The 14,631-nt window shown below is 43.6% G+C and overlaps 1 protein-coding gene across 7 annotated transcripts in view; it reads right to left on the bottom strand.

The window, feature by feature from the left end:
* PHACTR1 (phosphatase and actin regulator 1) overlaps positions 1-14,631 on the bottom strand; it is a 326,124-nt gene that overhangs the window by 157,301 nt on the left and 154,192 nt on the right. For 2 of the 7 annotated variants that reach the window (XM_038174414.2, XM_072033220.1), the window contains exon 1: positions 8,813-9,085. The exons of the other annotated variants lie outside the window; for them this stretch is intronic. In XM_038174414.2, coding sequence (XP_038030342.1) covers positions 8,813-9,056 — 244 coding nt within the window. In that variant the 5' untranslated portion in view covers positions 9,057-9,085. Of the gene's footprint in view, positions 1-8,812; positions 9,086-14,631 lie in introns of those variants that run through there. 7 annotated transcript variants of the gene reach the window in all.

Here is a 14,631-nt window from a genome sequence, read left to right as displayed (position 1 = left end):
GTGCAAATCAAAGTCACAAAGGAAAGGTGGGGCTTCCAAGTATGTCCCAACCCCAACTCTTTGCAGCTTTGCTACATCCATCTAGATAATGGAAATGGTCACAGCACCCTCCAGTTTCTATGAAAGTGACTACAACATCCACCCATGGCTGTACTCACCCACCATACACTGATACTGCCTTTCAATCGTTCCAGTGCCTGGATTCTGGGTGATCCAATTTGGGATGATGCGTGTGAGACAGAGCTTGATCAACGTAACAGCCCACAACCACATCCAATTACTCTCCAACACCCCAGCAGACTGTTAGCAAGGTGGCACCACACATACTTATGCCATGCTCCTGAAATTATTTTGGCCAATTGGTGGTGACACCAAAAGGAAGCTAGATGTTACACTGTCTGATTACAGAAAAGGTAATCTTAGGAGATACAAAGGAGTAACTGTACATTTACTACAAGCCACCGAAACAAATCTAGAAATGAATTCTTGTAATACAAAAATTACTGTGGAGAGCCCACCTCTTTTCTGAGCAATGAATGATAATGTTATATATACACAACCATATACTCAAAAGGATAGGTTTTGTTCATCAGTCAAGGAGCCTTTAAGGGAACTCTGATGCTATTCATGATGTGATATTAACTGTTTCTAAACAGAGACAGAAGGTATTATATTAGCACAAACTGACGTAAAGTAGCACTGATTGCAAACTAAAAAAGAAAAAGTGAAACTAAAAGGGAAGAAAGGAAATACTCTCATGTGGCAGAATACTGACTTGGATTACCTCTTCTGATCTCTTCCCCATATAAGCAATAGTTCTGTTGCTTAGCTCTCACTGGAAGTGATGTTATTAATAAGCAAATTCCTACCATTGATTTTAAATGAAGCTTATTTTCTTCTACAGAATGAAAAGGTTTAAAAAACAAACAGGCCAACTACACCTTAAAAAAATAAACAAATACATTTCTATGCAAATGGGGAAGCACTCAGAAAAGACAGAGCACAGAACAGTAAACTAACTGCACACCCAGGCAAGCATAAGAGCATAAACTAGAACATTGGGGTGATGTAAGAAGAAGCAGAATGTCAAGTTTGTTCAGGCAGGTCAATATCAGATAGTCTGAAAGACTCTGGTAATAGCAAAGTGAGCAGAGAATCTGCTTGTCCATCACATGTGCCATCAACTGCATCTTGCCCCTTTTCCACACTGCCTCCCTTTATGCGTGGAAAATGTGTGGCCTTTCACAGTTTATCACACAGTTTTGTATTGTGTATTTCTGACATAGCTAACTTGATCAAAACTAGGTACGCTACTCAAAACGACAACAATTACTTACAGACGGGCATTACTGTTAAATATAGGAAATGTTGTATTGCTTTCATCATGCTTGCTGGCATTTTACTTGCTTTTCTGGACTGCCCATGAGCAACTGATTTTTTCTTGCATGTTTGGTATTGCCCTGATGTTTGTATTTATGAGGTGTATGTTTTATATTTCCTAATACTTAAAATTTGGTTCTCAGAATAGAAAGCAGGGTGATAAGATACTATTAAAAGATGGCAACTGAGTTACAGCATAGAAAAGGAGAGAAATCAGAGAGAAGAGATGGGCCTGAAACAAGCCATCCGCTTGCTCTCTAAAGACAGCAAGAATTGCTGTGTCCTCTTATCAGTGTCTACATGACAACACTGTGTAATAAAAATGAGTGGGCCCTGAGCCGTTGTGAGCAATTCCAACTTTTGTTGTTGTTGTTCCTAAAGCTTCTCAAATCAATGACAGACAGAATTCCCAGAAGAGGCTGTTAATATTTCTCCCATAGGGACCTGGGAATTATCACTGGTAAACAAACGACTTAGACACATGCTTGTGTAAGATTGACGTCATGTTGCATATACCTTTTTCCCCCATACTATTTCATTTACCCAATTGACCTACCTGCAATGCTACATATACTCCTACTGTTTCAGTCAATAATTTAATTGGATTGCAATTTGGGCCAAGACATCTACCCAAGCTCTGTGAAACAATCCCAGAGCTCTGCTGGGTGACAGCCTGTGGCAACGCTGCCAGCAAACTCACCCTTTGCCAGCCACAGCATGGACTTGCCTGGAATTGTACACAACGAGTACAATTCTGGGGCCAGAAGTTTTTGGCACAGGCAGTTTAACAGGATATGAATTAGTCACTACAGACACACATGAGCAGCTCATGGACTTGCCTTCAGGCTTGGTGTTATTTCTGGAGGTACGGCCATAAGAGGGGTACAAAGCTTTTGCTCACGGCAAGCTTTCTAAAGTCCCGATCAGGAGGAAAGATCACACCATTTTTCCTAGAAAGGGACATTTATCTCCCCCCTCAAAATGCTGAGGGCACTCATCTTTTAGAGCAGAAAACGATGCTGGTGGGGGCAAGGTGCACTACTGGGATGTGGCGTACTTCTGCTTGACTGCAACCACTTCCTCTGGCACTGCACCATATCCACCTCAAATCAGACACTACTGAGTTCAACTGACAAAAATTACCCAATTTTATGATCTGTGCTGTCAAGCAGACATATTTCACCCTGAAATGTAAGCCCACGCCTCCCCCCCAACGTCCTTCCCCCACCCTTTCTTTAAGTTAACTATACCTCAGAGACTAAAGATACACACTGCATAATTATATTGGATTTTGAAACCTCAAGCATGTTTTTCAGCTCCCCACATTTCACAACAGGACCAGGTATGCTTGTTTTATCTTCTACTTTTACATTCTGTGAGGTCTATTTTTTTTCTTCTTCAAAATATTTTAGGATTTTAAACAGGTACAATTGTAAATGATTGCAATGCCTCAAAGCCATGTACAGCACTCACTCTAGAGATTGCAATGGAAGGACAGCTACTGTTTGAAATAATGTGAGAATTAGTGGAGGAAAGCTTGTTTTTATACACAACTCTTGCAGGGTTTATAGCTTGTCTAGAAGATAACCATTTCATTTAATAATTACTTTTGTGGGAAGGAAAATAATCACCTTGGAGACAATCTCTGAAGTGATGATAAAATAAATGTTCTAAAATTTTCTGGTTGAAAAAAAAAAAAAGCAGAAAGTCTTGAGCTCCAGGTGAGAATAACACACATACACTTTCAGTTTTGAACTTTTATGTATCTAGAAGCTCTAGAAAAGGGATGACACCAGAAAAACAAGTGTTGGAATTCCTACGGCAATGGTATCTCAGTCCGTACTGCTTTTCATACATGTATAACACCATCATATCCACTTAAATAGCAAAAACCTGAATTATGGAAACATATGATAAGCAGACTGGGTAGAAGCTCTGAAGGAGACCTTTTGGGGTATACTTAATATTATTTATATTTCCACTGCACTTGCATGTAGTGGAAGCTCCCAAAATCCTGGAGCCCCACAGTACTTGGCACTAAGCATAGAAACAGCAAGTGAGACACCTATTTTTTTTTTCCCAAAAGATCTCATAGTCTATTTACAGACCAGCAGGCATGTGAAAGGAAATGCAATTATCTCAGTTTTACAGATATGGAACTGAGGTAGAAAACAACACATGGGCAGGCATGTCTGGAGCCTCCCAGAGATCCTCTGCAGAGGTGGGAATAGAGCTGAGAAACCTTCAACTTAAAGTCCTAGTCTTTCACAGTAATAAAAACACTTTCTCTGTGCAGTCCCTCTCTGTCAATGCACAGATTAACTGTTTTCCACTTAAGTTTCCTGTCAGATTCTTTGCATAAATATCAATGGTAACCTATGTCACTTGCTCAGGTAATTTCTGGGTACCTTTGAACCTCTACATTTTTTTCTTGCCACAGTAAAGTGAAGACGTATCTAAACTGTGGTTCAGATCCAGGCTCAGGCTTCTGCAAGAAACTGAGATTAGGATTCAGTGTGTGAACACTAAATAAAACCCAGCCTTCCTATATTTCTTATATTCTATATTCTATATTCTTCTTCCTATATTTGTCTCTGCAATCATTGCACCTTTGCTCATCAACCTTACCTCCTACTGTGAACCAGCACTACCACAACCCTCCCAAAGACCCCTGAAATCAGAATACATTTAGAAGTGCTGTGTACATACCACAAGATGTTTAGCATCGCACAGTCCCAGTGCACCTGGATCTCTTCTAGCTCAAGCTCCCTCTTTACACATTTATCAGTCACTTTCCCACATTTAAGTTCAGAAAGTATTTTCATTCCCCTTCATCCTTCTAGTACTTTGTATTGGGTTTACATGGCATGGTTTTGGTAGTGGGAGGCTGCAGGGATGACCTCTGTGAGAAGAGTCCAGCAGCTGCCCCACGTTAGGTAAGAGCCAGTTTCAGCCACTGCGCAGAGCTGAGCCAATAAGTGTTGTTGTTTGTGTCTCTGTGAGGGCAGATATAAGAAAGGGAAAAAAACAAACAAACAAAAACAACAACAACAAACAAAACAACAACAACAACAACAACAACAAACAAAAACAAACAAACAACAAAAAAAAAAGCTGCACAACAGCAGCTGGGAAAGTGAGGAGTGAGCACCAGCCCTGCAGCCCCCAAGGTGAGTGCAGCAGGAGGGCAGGAGGTGCTCCAGGCGCTCAGCAGAAGTTCTCCTGCGGCCTGTGGAGAGACCCCTGGTGGAGCAGGCTGTTCCCCTGAAGCCCATGGGTCCCACATGGAGCAGATCGCCACACTGCAGCCCGTGGAGGAGCCCCTGGTGGAGCAGGTGGATGTGGCCTGGAGAAGGCTGTGGCCCATGGAGAGCCCCCGCAGGAGCAGGCCCCGGGCCAGAGCTGCAGCCCGTGGAGAGGAGCCCACGCAGGAGCAGGGGATCTGGGGAGAGTTGCTACCCATATGGGGGACCAGTGCTGGAGCAGTTTGCTCCTGGGGGATGGATGGATGGACCCTGTGGGACGGAGCCATGTGGGAGCAATGCTTGAAGAGCTGCTGCCTGTGGGCAGCCCCCGCAGGCTCAGTTGGGGAAGGACAGCATCCCATGGGAGGGACCCCACAGGGAGCAAGGGCAGAGAGGGACCGTGAGGGAATAGTGGGGACGAAGCGTCAGGGACTGACCGCAGCCCCCACTCCCTGTTACCCTGTGCCGTTCAGGGGTAGGAGGTGGAAGAGGGTAGGTGGGAAGGGAAGGTGTTTTTAGTTTCTTTCCTTTGTTTCTCACTTCTCTCGCTTGTTAGTAATAGGTAATAAATTTCTTTAATCTTCCTACGCTGAGTCTGTTTTGCCTGTCACAATAATTGTTGAGTGATCTCCCTTTTCTATCTCAACCCTTAAACCCTTTTATCGTATTTTCTCTCCCTTTCTCTTAGAGGAGGGGAAGTGAGAGAGCAGTTGTGGTGCAGCTCAGCTGCCCAGCTGAGTAGAACCACCACACACTTTCAAAATACTTCTACTTGTGTCGTCTCCCCACTTCTCGCCTGTCTTGTCTTGGAACTTTTGTAACCCTTCATCCTCTTTCTTCCAGTGTTTCCCTGCTACCACTCCTCATACAGCATTCAGGGCTCAGTCCAGATTGCTCTTCTGTTCCTTGGGATGATTCTTACCTTTCTACACTTGACCTTTCCCTCTCTGTTCAGTCTACCATATCAGAATGCCTCTCTACATCCTGCCCTGGATATCCTAGGGTCACTCACACTTCACAGAATGAAGCCAAACACCTCACTTTCCCCCTCACATACAGCTTTACTCCTCCATTCCCAACCATTTCTGCTCATTCAGATTCTCAGTATTTATGCTTTATAAACATCTCTCTGTTTTCTATTTTCCATCTAATTTAGCATTAAATGCATCCATGAATTTCAGTCTGATGGCTAAAAATATCTTCCACTTCCATCTGCATTCCTGTAACCTCCTGCTCATTTCTGAGCTTCTCCCTCCTTCTCAATTTTCACCGCATCAGAGTACTGCATCTACATCTACTCTCTTTATCTTTACTTCAGGGAGTCCATCCATACATCCAAATTCCTTCAGCAACTTCTCTCCAAATTAAATGACCTCTCTTTAAAGATATCATAGTACTCAACTCCTGCCTCCAGCATTTCCTTAGGTTTCACTGCTATCTCTTCTGCTCTTCTCCTAGTCATGCCTTTTGCTAGATTTGTTAGTGGTCTTAGAATAATTTATCATTTCTGCATGAATTTTCCTCTGATTTTGCCACTGCAATAGTACAATGATAAAGCAGAGTCAGGGCGTGACTAGAATCCAGAACTCATAACTGGATTTGGATGGTATTTCTGCATTAAATCAACGGTACCCCAACTGGCTTGACTATACTATAAGGACTGAATTCTGGTCTACAAAGACCAGTACTAACAAATAAAACAGTTGCTCAGGCCATAGCAGTACTTTTGATGTCCTAGTATAGTTTCAGACCTGAAACGTATCTAAACAAACTATCTGTTGGTTTGGATAGCAGGGTGGGGGTGTAAACATTGGAAAATGATGCGTGTTTCTGTTATAGAAAGCACTAAGTGGTCCGCCTCTTTGGGTGTCTTCAGGCCATGCAACTGTGAGGCTGCACAGACACCTGGAGATCCCTACATGCGTTTCCATACCTGGGCTAGTTACAGGTTTTTATATGATACCTGTTTTTTTTCATTCTGATATCGTGATCACATCATAATTTCATTTCATTATATAATCCTTTCCCTCCAAACCCCTACAGTCTACAACTGGTATCAACCAGGAAAATACTGGCATTTTTTTCCGTCCTGAAAAATATATCAAGTCAAGATAGTGAGTGTGCTCAGACAACAGAGCTGAGACTACACTCTCTTTACTTTCTGAAAGAAACTCATAGCTGCACATGATGGTGGGAAGGAAAGGATTAAGATTGCATCAATATTACATCCCTTTTAAATGATGACCATGAAAGTTGTTTGCATGGGAGTGAACAAGGGTGTGAAAAAGGATGCTCTGGAAGTCTGCTGTCTGGAAGCCTCTCTCCCCTATTTTTTTGCCTTTTGAGGGTTACCAGATTATCCCCTGCCAAGGTGCATACCTTCCCCTCGGAACATCTAACAGGTTGAAACTAAACTATCAAGCATAAGAAAGGAAGCTGAATGCTTAAATATACACCTATTAGTCTGTTAAGAGTTGCACATTCATAAACATCCATGCATACACATATATCCACTGAGGAGAGCAATAATCTTTTCTTACTGTGCTAAGTACAAGACTGAAAAAAAAAAAAAAAAAAGCAAACAGCAAAACATGCAGTCAAGTTTCAGGTCAATTCGATTAATCTAGGAAAGCATATTTTTAACAAATGGCTTCATTTGCCTTTAAGGATAAATAATCCATGTTAATAGCGTTAAGTACCTGCTGCTGCTGTGCATAGCCCTTCATTTAATATCTGTAGAGCTTGCTGTAACCAGCAGCACATAAGAGGAAAAAAAAACCACAATTTTGTATAGCATTCATTAGATTATTCCTCTGCTGTAGTAGCATAAGCAGTAAGAGTGCTTAACCCACTGTGGTTTTCCAAGCTTCCCAGGCTTTCTTCACCCTTTACAATGAAAGCAATTCTGTTCAGCTTTAGCTGTGGTCTAATCAAAGAAAATTATAATCACACTATCAGGATGCTAATTCTGAAAAGACATTAGCAAAACCATAGTCACTTCATTAAGCTGCAAACCTGTGGCTGACAAAGGACCACCAGATCCCAAACTGTATTTTGGTCTTTTGCATAGAGCAAACCAAGCTGATTAACCATTTTTTGGTTAATTAAAATAATACTAATAACAGTAATAAAACTAATACTAATAGTAATCAGCCTCAGAGGCAAAAGCTGAAAAATCAAGTGACAACAACTACTGAGAACCCTCAGCTCAGAAAATAACAATTTCATATTCACATTTCTCACAAAAAGCCTTTTGCTGACCTTCAGAAAATGAGATCCACCTACTACATCAGTTAATAGGCAGCTCTAAGTCAAGTGCCTTTAATCCTAAGTAACACGTAAAAGAACACAGCAAGACAAAGTAACACAACACTGAACAAGAATGTGGGGTAACATCTGTGAAGCTGTGGTTTTTTTTTGTTTTTTTTTTTTTCCTGAATGCTCTTAGGCTTCCTTTAGTTCTTAGTTCCACCTAATTGCTGACTTTGGCATAATCAAAATAATTTGTCATTTTTGCCTTCTAACATTTGCATTCACAAAAACATAAAAAGCATATACTTACCTGTAGCAACACCTGTGATTGATTATACCGTCACTCAGAATACCCTCAGGAGGTTTTGGTCAGTCCAAAAAGGAGAGGGGGAAGGGATGAGAACAGTTGTCTCATGAAGAACACTGTATTAACTCCAATAAAAATACAGTTTTCCCCATGTGTCTGACAGCATGGTGAAAATCACACTAGCTGGATTCCATGTAAACCAGTCCTTCCAAATACTGAGTTGAGTCAAGCAAACTCTGCTGCAGCACGACGAGGAAAAAGTTGATGTATCAAGGCAGAAACCCCAATCTAAAATTCACGGGAATGGTAACAAAACACAATAGACACAGCAATTTCTACAGCAGCTTGGGATGGGGTGGGGAGGGGAAGAGTTTGGTTCCTTAACTGTCAGCACAAAGCTTCTGTGGCAAGTTGGGGGACCTGTCCCTCGGCACCTCTCTGATCGACATGCTGAATCAATGCCCAGCGCATTCCTCCTGCACTCCCTTTCCTATTTCCCTGGGATCTGTGCAGGGCAACGCTGAGCATCCCAGCCTCAGAGTGGAGCACACACATGCACACACGCACAGCCCGTGCCAGCACACACACTCCTGCCTCGCTTCTATACCCACAGCATCTCAGCACTCACCGTCACGGGCTTCCTCCCCGCGACTGCAGTTGCTGCAAATGTGTTTGATCTCCTTGCCTATGTGACATTGTATCACAAAAGAGACATTGTTAGTGGCGGGCTCCTTCAGTGGCTTCATCCTTACTAGATAGAAAGCTTTCTTTTTAGGTTTCTCTCCACTCATGTCTGAAACAGAGCCCTGCCTGCCGTTAGGAGAAGAAAAAGCAAGCATCCCAGTCTGCCTGGCGTACGTGCAATCCGCCATCCGCTCACTCTTGCCTTGGCGTTCATCTGCGACACGCACCACAAGGATCGAGGGGAGGGCTGGGCAGAGGGGGAGGCGGGAGGGAGTAGGCAGCAATGCTCCCCAGCCTGGCTGCCCCCCGCAACCCTGCTCCTCCACCAATCCATCTAGGCTCGGCTGGAGGATGCTCAGCATCTTCCCGCACCCTCCATGCACCAAGCAGCCTCCCTCCACTTCTCTCCTCCCCTTCTTCTTCTCCCATTCCCTCCCTCCTCCTCTGGCAGCCCCCCCCCCCCCCCCCAAAGCCCTGAGAGCCCCCAGCTGGGCTGCAACCTGCTGGGAGGGTGCACAGAGTTCCCCTCCCAGGACATGCTGCGGCTCAGGTGGCGTGGCAGCCTATTCCACAGTAATTAGTATTTTATATGCAAAGAGAGTCAGCCCGCTGGCTGGCACAGGGCTGCCCCCCCTTCTGTGGTGGGCCTGGGTGCTGCACGCAGCCTGCACAGCCAGTTCCTCTCCCCCAAACCCTTCCTGATTTTCATTCCTGCTTTTTCTCCTTGCACTCTTCTTTTTAAAAACAGAGGAGGTGCTTCTGCCTGGTCCTGTCCTGTGTGTGGCTCACAGGGACAGCTCAAGCCCCTCTGCAGCAGGACGGCTTTCCCTCCCCGAGGCTGACCATCTGCTCACCAAGAAGCGCAGAGGGTTTGGATTCATTCAGGTAGTTCCTTTGGGGGATGAACACCCCTTCTTTGCCTCCTGCTTAAAACACAGCTGCCCCAAGGATCAGTTGTAGCGCCCCTGGGTGCCTACAGCCACAGCTGGGTGCTTCGAAGACTCCCGCAGTGCGAAAGGAATTATAATTTCTGATCAGATGCCCTGCCGATCCCCTGCTGCCCAGCTGCCCCGAAGTGTGCGATCTATTTTTGCAGCAGAGTAAACAGCCCAAACTGCCCAGCTTGCTGAAACAGCAGTTCGGGAAAGTGCCTGTAACACAGGGGCAGGGGAGTGGGAGCAAGCAGGGGAGAGGATGCCTAGTTTCTTTCAGGCTTTGGGATGGAAAGACTGAAGTAGAAATGATAATCTCAGCTATTCTGGTAGCTATTTAGTAACATGAGTGTTGTTGCTTTAAATCTTCAGCAAGCTATCAGTTTGGCAGGCACAGAGAGTGCAATTGGGGCAGGCGAAACATGGTAAAGAACACCACCATTCTCCTTATTTTTAGCCAAAGCCCTTCTTCCCTGTTGGAAGAAATCAACTCATTCCACAGTTCTTTGCCCTTTTCACATATTTTTGCCACATTTTACTCTAACGAGAGGCAAAAATGGCCCTGATTCTCTTCAACTGCCTGTGAAACAGGCAGTGAGACATCTGCCTAAAGAAAGATGGAACAGAAACTTAAGAATTCAGTGCCATGATTTTCCATTTTCTCAGCTGCACACATACACACACACAGAAAATGCATGCAATGAGACTGCTGACCTACTTGTTCTGTGTCATTCGGTGGCAGGTCCGACTTCTCACCTGGTACTAGTGGGAGCCAAAAGTTCGAGCTGTCACATACGGCAAAAAATTGCAAGGCTTTGCTTTTCTCAGGCGTGTTGACAAATCAGACCGGGTGCTGTTAGATCTTCCTGAAACATGGGCTGAGGATGTTCTCAGCATAATCATGCCAATCCCTAAGCCATGCAAAGCATCCAGCATGTTGCACTATGTTTAGGCTCATGTTGAATGGAGTCAGTCACCTCAGGTTACATATTGCCCTGAAGGACCTGATTTTGCATTTGTCACACATCTAAAATTCTCACCAGTTTCAAGTAAGTGTTAGGAGAACAGAGAATGCAGAACTGCTCAGGAACAAGCAGATGAAATCCTAAAAAGTGCATCTCGTGTAGGTGTGAGTTCATGCTCTGAGAAGCTGTCCCTTTGAATGTCCAGTGCTGAGACAGTTTTTGCTGCATTACATGCTTGGAAAGGGAAAGCTGCAGACAATTTGATCCCCTACCAGTCACACAGCAGTTCAGACACTCACGGTGGATTTCCCTCTAACTTAATCATTGCCTTTGAGAACACCTTCAGCTGGGCTGTGATTCAGAAAATAATTAGGTAAGCAGAAGACATGGCCAGAGTCCTGAACTTCCTCAGAGTTCAGTGCTGCCTATTACAGGCACCCAGTACTGCTGCATTAGAGAAATGGGTCAGGAAAGGAATGCAAATTTCTATGTCAACTGCCCTGAATTTGGGAAATGCTGTCTTCAGTACTGTGGTGGTGTGCCTCTCCTGTTTTAGGAAAGGCAACTAGTGTGATATATTCAGCAGAGCTGGTTTTGTAAGGCAAATTGGTCTTGTAATTAAGGAACTGGGTAGGACTTAAGGCATGAAAAACTGGGTCAGCCATCAGTCTTCTGCAGTCTCCCTCTTTATGACTTTACTTCCAATGATTTGACATCTCAGCTCCTTGGTAAAGAGCAGTCATGCAGAAGTTTCTGTTTTTCAGAAAAAAAAAATAATTTTGAAAGGTATTCGGAAGGTATTTGCATATGATGGAGAGGGAACACTTATAAAGACTGTTCAAATACAAAGATCTGCTTTTTATAGCAAAATAAGAAGGAAACAAATTCACCTCAGATCTGTAAACGGTTTCCATATGCAAAGCCCTGCAATTTTTAGTGACATCACTACTATCTCCCAACCCCAAACAGCTTATAGAGATGAACAGGAGCAACCTCCTTCTCAGGTAGAGTTTGGAGCAAGATTGTGTAACTATTCCTACAGGTCAGGTCTGAAATTCTTGAGCAACTTGGTCCAACCTCACAGGTCCACAATACAGTGAAAGAACCACTGAGCATTACGGGAATGGACTGAGCTTTTGCAATCAGACCCCAGGAGACTGCAGGTGCCCAGCTGTTAGGGGACGTTTGGGAATAAAACAACTTCTCTGGTGGGTAACACAGATTCCACGTGGATACAAACCTGAAATTATCATGGAGAAAGGCCAGCGCATTTTTGCTTGCAGGTGCTATATATTTGGAATGCAAACGAGTCCTGAAGCCATCTGCTAGTATGTCTCTTGCAACACGCATTTTGCTATAACATGCAAATTGCCTTCATTCCTAAGAACTGCCTTATAGAGAATCTGAATTTGCCACACTTCATAAAACAAAAATATGTTTAATTATGATCTGTGTAATTATGGTGAAAGCTGCTGCTGGTAATCAGTTCTAGGACAAATAATGTAAAATGAACGCACTACAGTACTTCTGCAGAAAATGTCTTGCTTTGTCTTGTTTTTAAAGATAAGTCAAAAAAAAAGCAAAAAAAAAAAAAAAGCATAACAACTCTTCCACTGCTTCAATATGTGGCTGCAAAAGCTGGCATAATTTTATTGCACAGTGGACACCAAAATCAATGAAGAGGATGTCAGGCAGTTGGTTATTTGACAGTAAATCAACAAACTCAAGTTCTATTCCCAGTCCATATTCACTTCTGGTATAACCTTGGGAAACCATTTGTACTTTTATTACTTCCCACCCCAGCCTTTGCCATTAAAGAAAGTGCCACTACCATGGAGAAGAGATGAAAGCAGTACCCCCTTTAAATTGATGACTACGGAGATATGGACTCTTATCTGCAGCAAAAATCTTTGAGGCTCCACCCTGCCTTTCTATCTTTTTTTTTTTCTTTTTTTTTTTTTTTTTCTGCAACATATCTCTCCATGTCACCTGGCTGAGAGTCTTTTTTGGGTCATCATGCCCGCAAACAATTTCTGTGAAAGCGAGAAGAGATGCTGGAACCAAACAGCCAAAAGATACACCTTCCACACCTCAGAAAATAAGATTTTTGGTTACTGCTTTCTCCAAGTTTTGGCACAGCACAAACATCCCATTGGCAGTCAGGGCATCCCTCAAGTCTGCCCTAAGCTTCTCAGCTAAACCATGCAGAGGTTTCTCTGCAAGCTGGACAGGCTCCCTCCTATTCCCAGCATAAATAAAATGGACATCAGAAACAACAAGGAAGCCTGTCAGCTACTTTTCCCTTGTGCTGCCACCAACACAGTCCAAAGGTTGCCTTGGAGCATTATATTGGATCCCTGAAGAAGCTGTGGCTAACAGATTGGCACTGTCCCGGTGGCTGCAGGTTAAAAACACTAGACAGATGCAAGTTTAAAAAAGGCAGGATCACTTTTTCTCAACAGTTTAACCTTTCTAACCAAAATACCATGCTTCACTTGTTTTACAGTCTGTTGTACTGGGCCTGGCTGGGATGGAGTTAACTTTCCCTGCAGCAGTCCCATACAGTAAAACCACCACATCTATTTAGGCAGTGTTGTTTTTGCAGGGATCCCCCTGTACTTGGCATTTTTTTCTAAATATTTCACTTTCCTTCCTGTTTCCTCTGCCCACTGTACTATGAATCCCAGTGAAAATAAAAAATAAATAAATAAATAAAAAGAAAACTAATTAACAGCTGCTCTGGTGATTAATGGAAACAATGTGTCGTTCTGTTACACACACTGAAACAAACTGATCAGCTAGGAGTAAAGAGGAAAACACGTACAATTTGATCCAGTGACAGCGGCTGTTTGCCAGGCAGTTAGTTCAGCAGGATCTGGCCCATGAGGGGGACTCCAGGGTGCTAGGCTGACAGTGTTTCTGTGCATTTCTGCTTACTGCAGGGCACATCAGCAAAACTGGGAGGGCAGGGAGGAGAGAGAGTCAGCCTGAGACTCCGGCAGGCCAAAATAGAAGATGACCTTTTTAGTTCTGCAGCTATAAACACATTCTTAAGCAACAATCCCATGCAATTCCTCACAGTCACAAGCTCCAGAGAGCCAGGTGATGAGTGCTGCACAAACAAAAACAAACTGAAGGGAGAAGAAAGGAAAGAAAGTGCCCGTTGTTGGCCTTCCCACGTTCAGCAGCGCTGCTGAAGCTTCACATGGCTTATTCTTGCTCTACATGAGGAGCTCTCTGCGTCCTGTGCACACTTTACCATGATGGAGCTCTCTCTGCGCTGAGGAGAAGCCCTGCTTTATTTCAGTGTGATGCCATATGGTATGATAAAAATGACAGAAAAGGTTATACACATAAAACACATGAGCTTATGAACACGTTTGCTGCAAGTGTGAAGCACTGGTGATGGTAAAGGAGTTCTAAGGATAGAAAGGAAGATGCCATCATCCCCAGCACAACAGACGGGAAGTTGCTGAGCTGCCATTTGAATGTTGAACAGCGAACACACAAAAAACCCAGACATATATGCATAATTAATTCACAAAGGCCTGATGAAGCTAAGGATAAACACCAGCAATGAACCAATGTGGAATCTGGATCCGTAAAGCTGCTGGGCAAGCAATCATTCACATGAGATGATACTCAAAGGAAGAGACAATCTCCATGCTGAAATTACAGGGGAAGTTCTTTCTCTAGTAAAGTCACTGCAAGTACCAGCACCAGAACCAATAGTCACTACAGTCCTATCAAGGTCATTAGCTCCCACCATAGGAAATGCAACCTGCATTTTTGTGTCTGATTTAGACACGGCATGCCCTGGGGTTTTAGTGATCTGTTTGGAGCACTTTGCAGGTCCTGCACAACTG

The sequence above is a fragment of the Anas platyrhynchos genome, chromosome 2 (genome assembly GCF_047663525.1).
Source record: "Anas platyrhynchos isolate ZD024472 breed Pekin duck chromosome 2, IASCAAS_PekinDuck_T2T, whole genome shotgun sequence".
NCBI lineage: Eukaryota > Metazoa > Chordata > Aves > Anseriformes > Anatidae > Anas > Anas platyrhynchos.
This window is presented reverse-complemented; position numbering and strand designations above follow the sequence as displayed.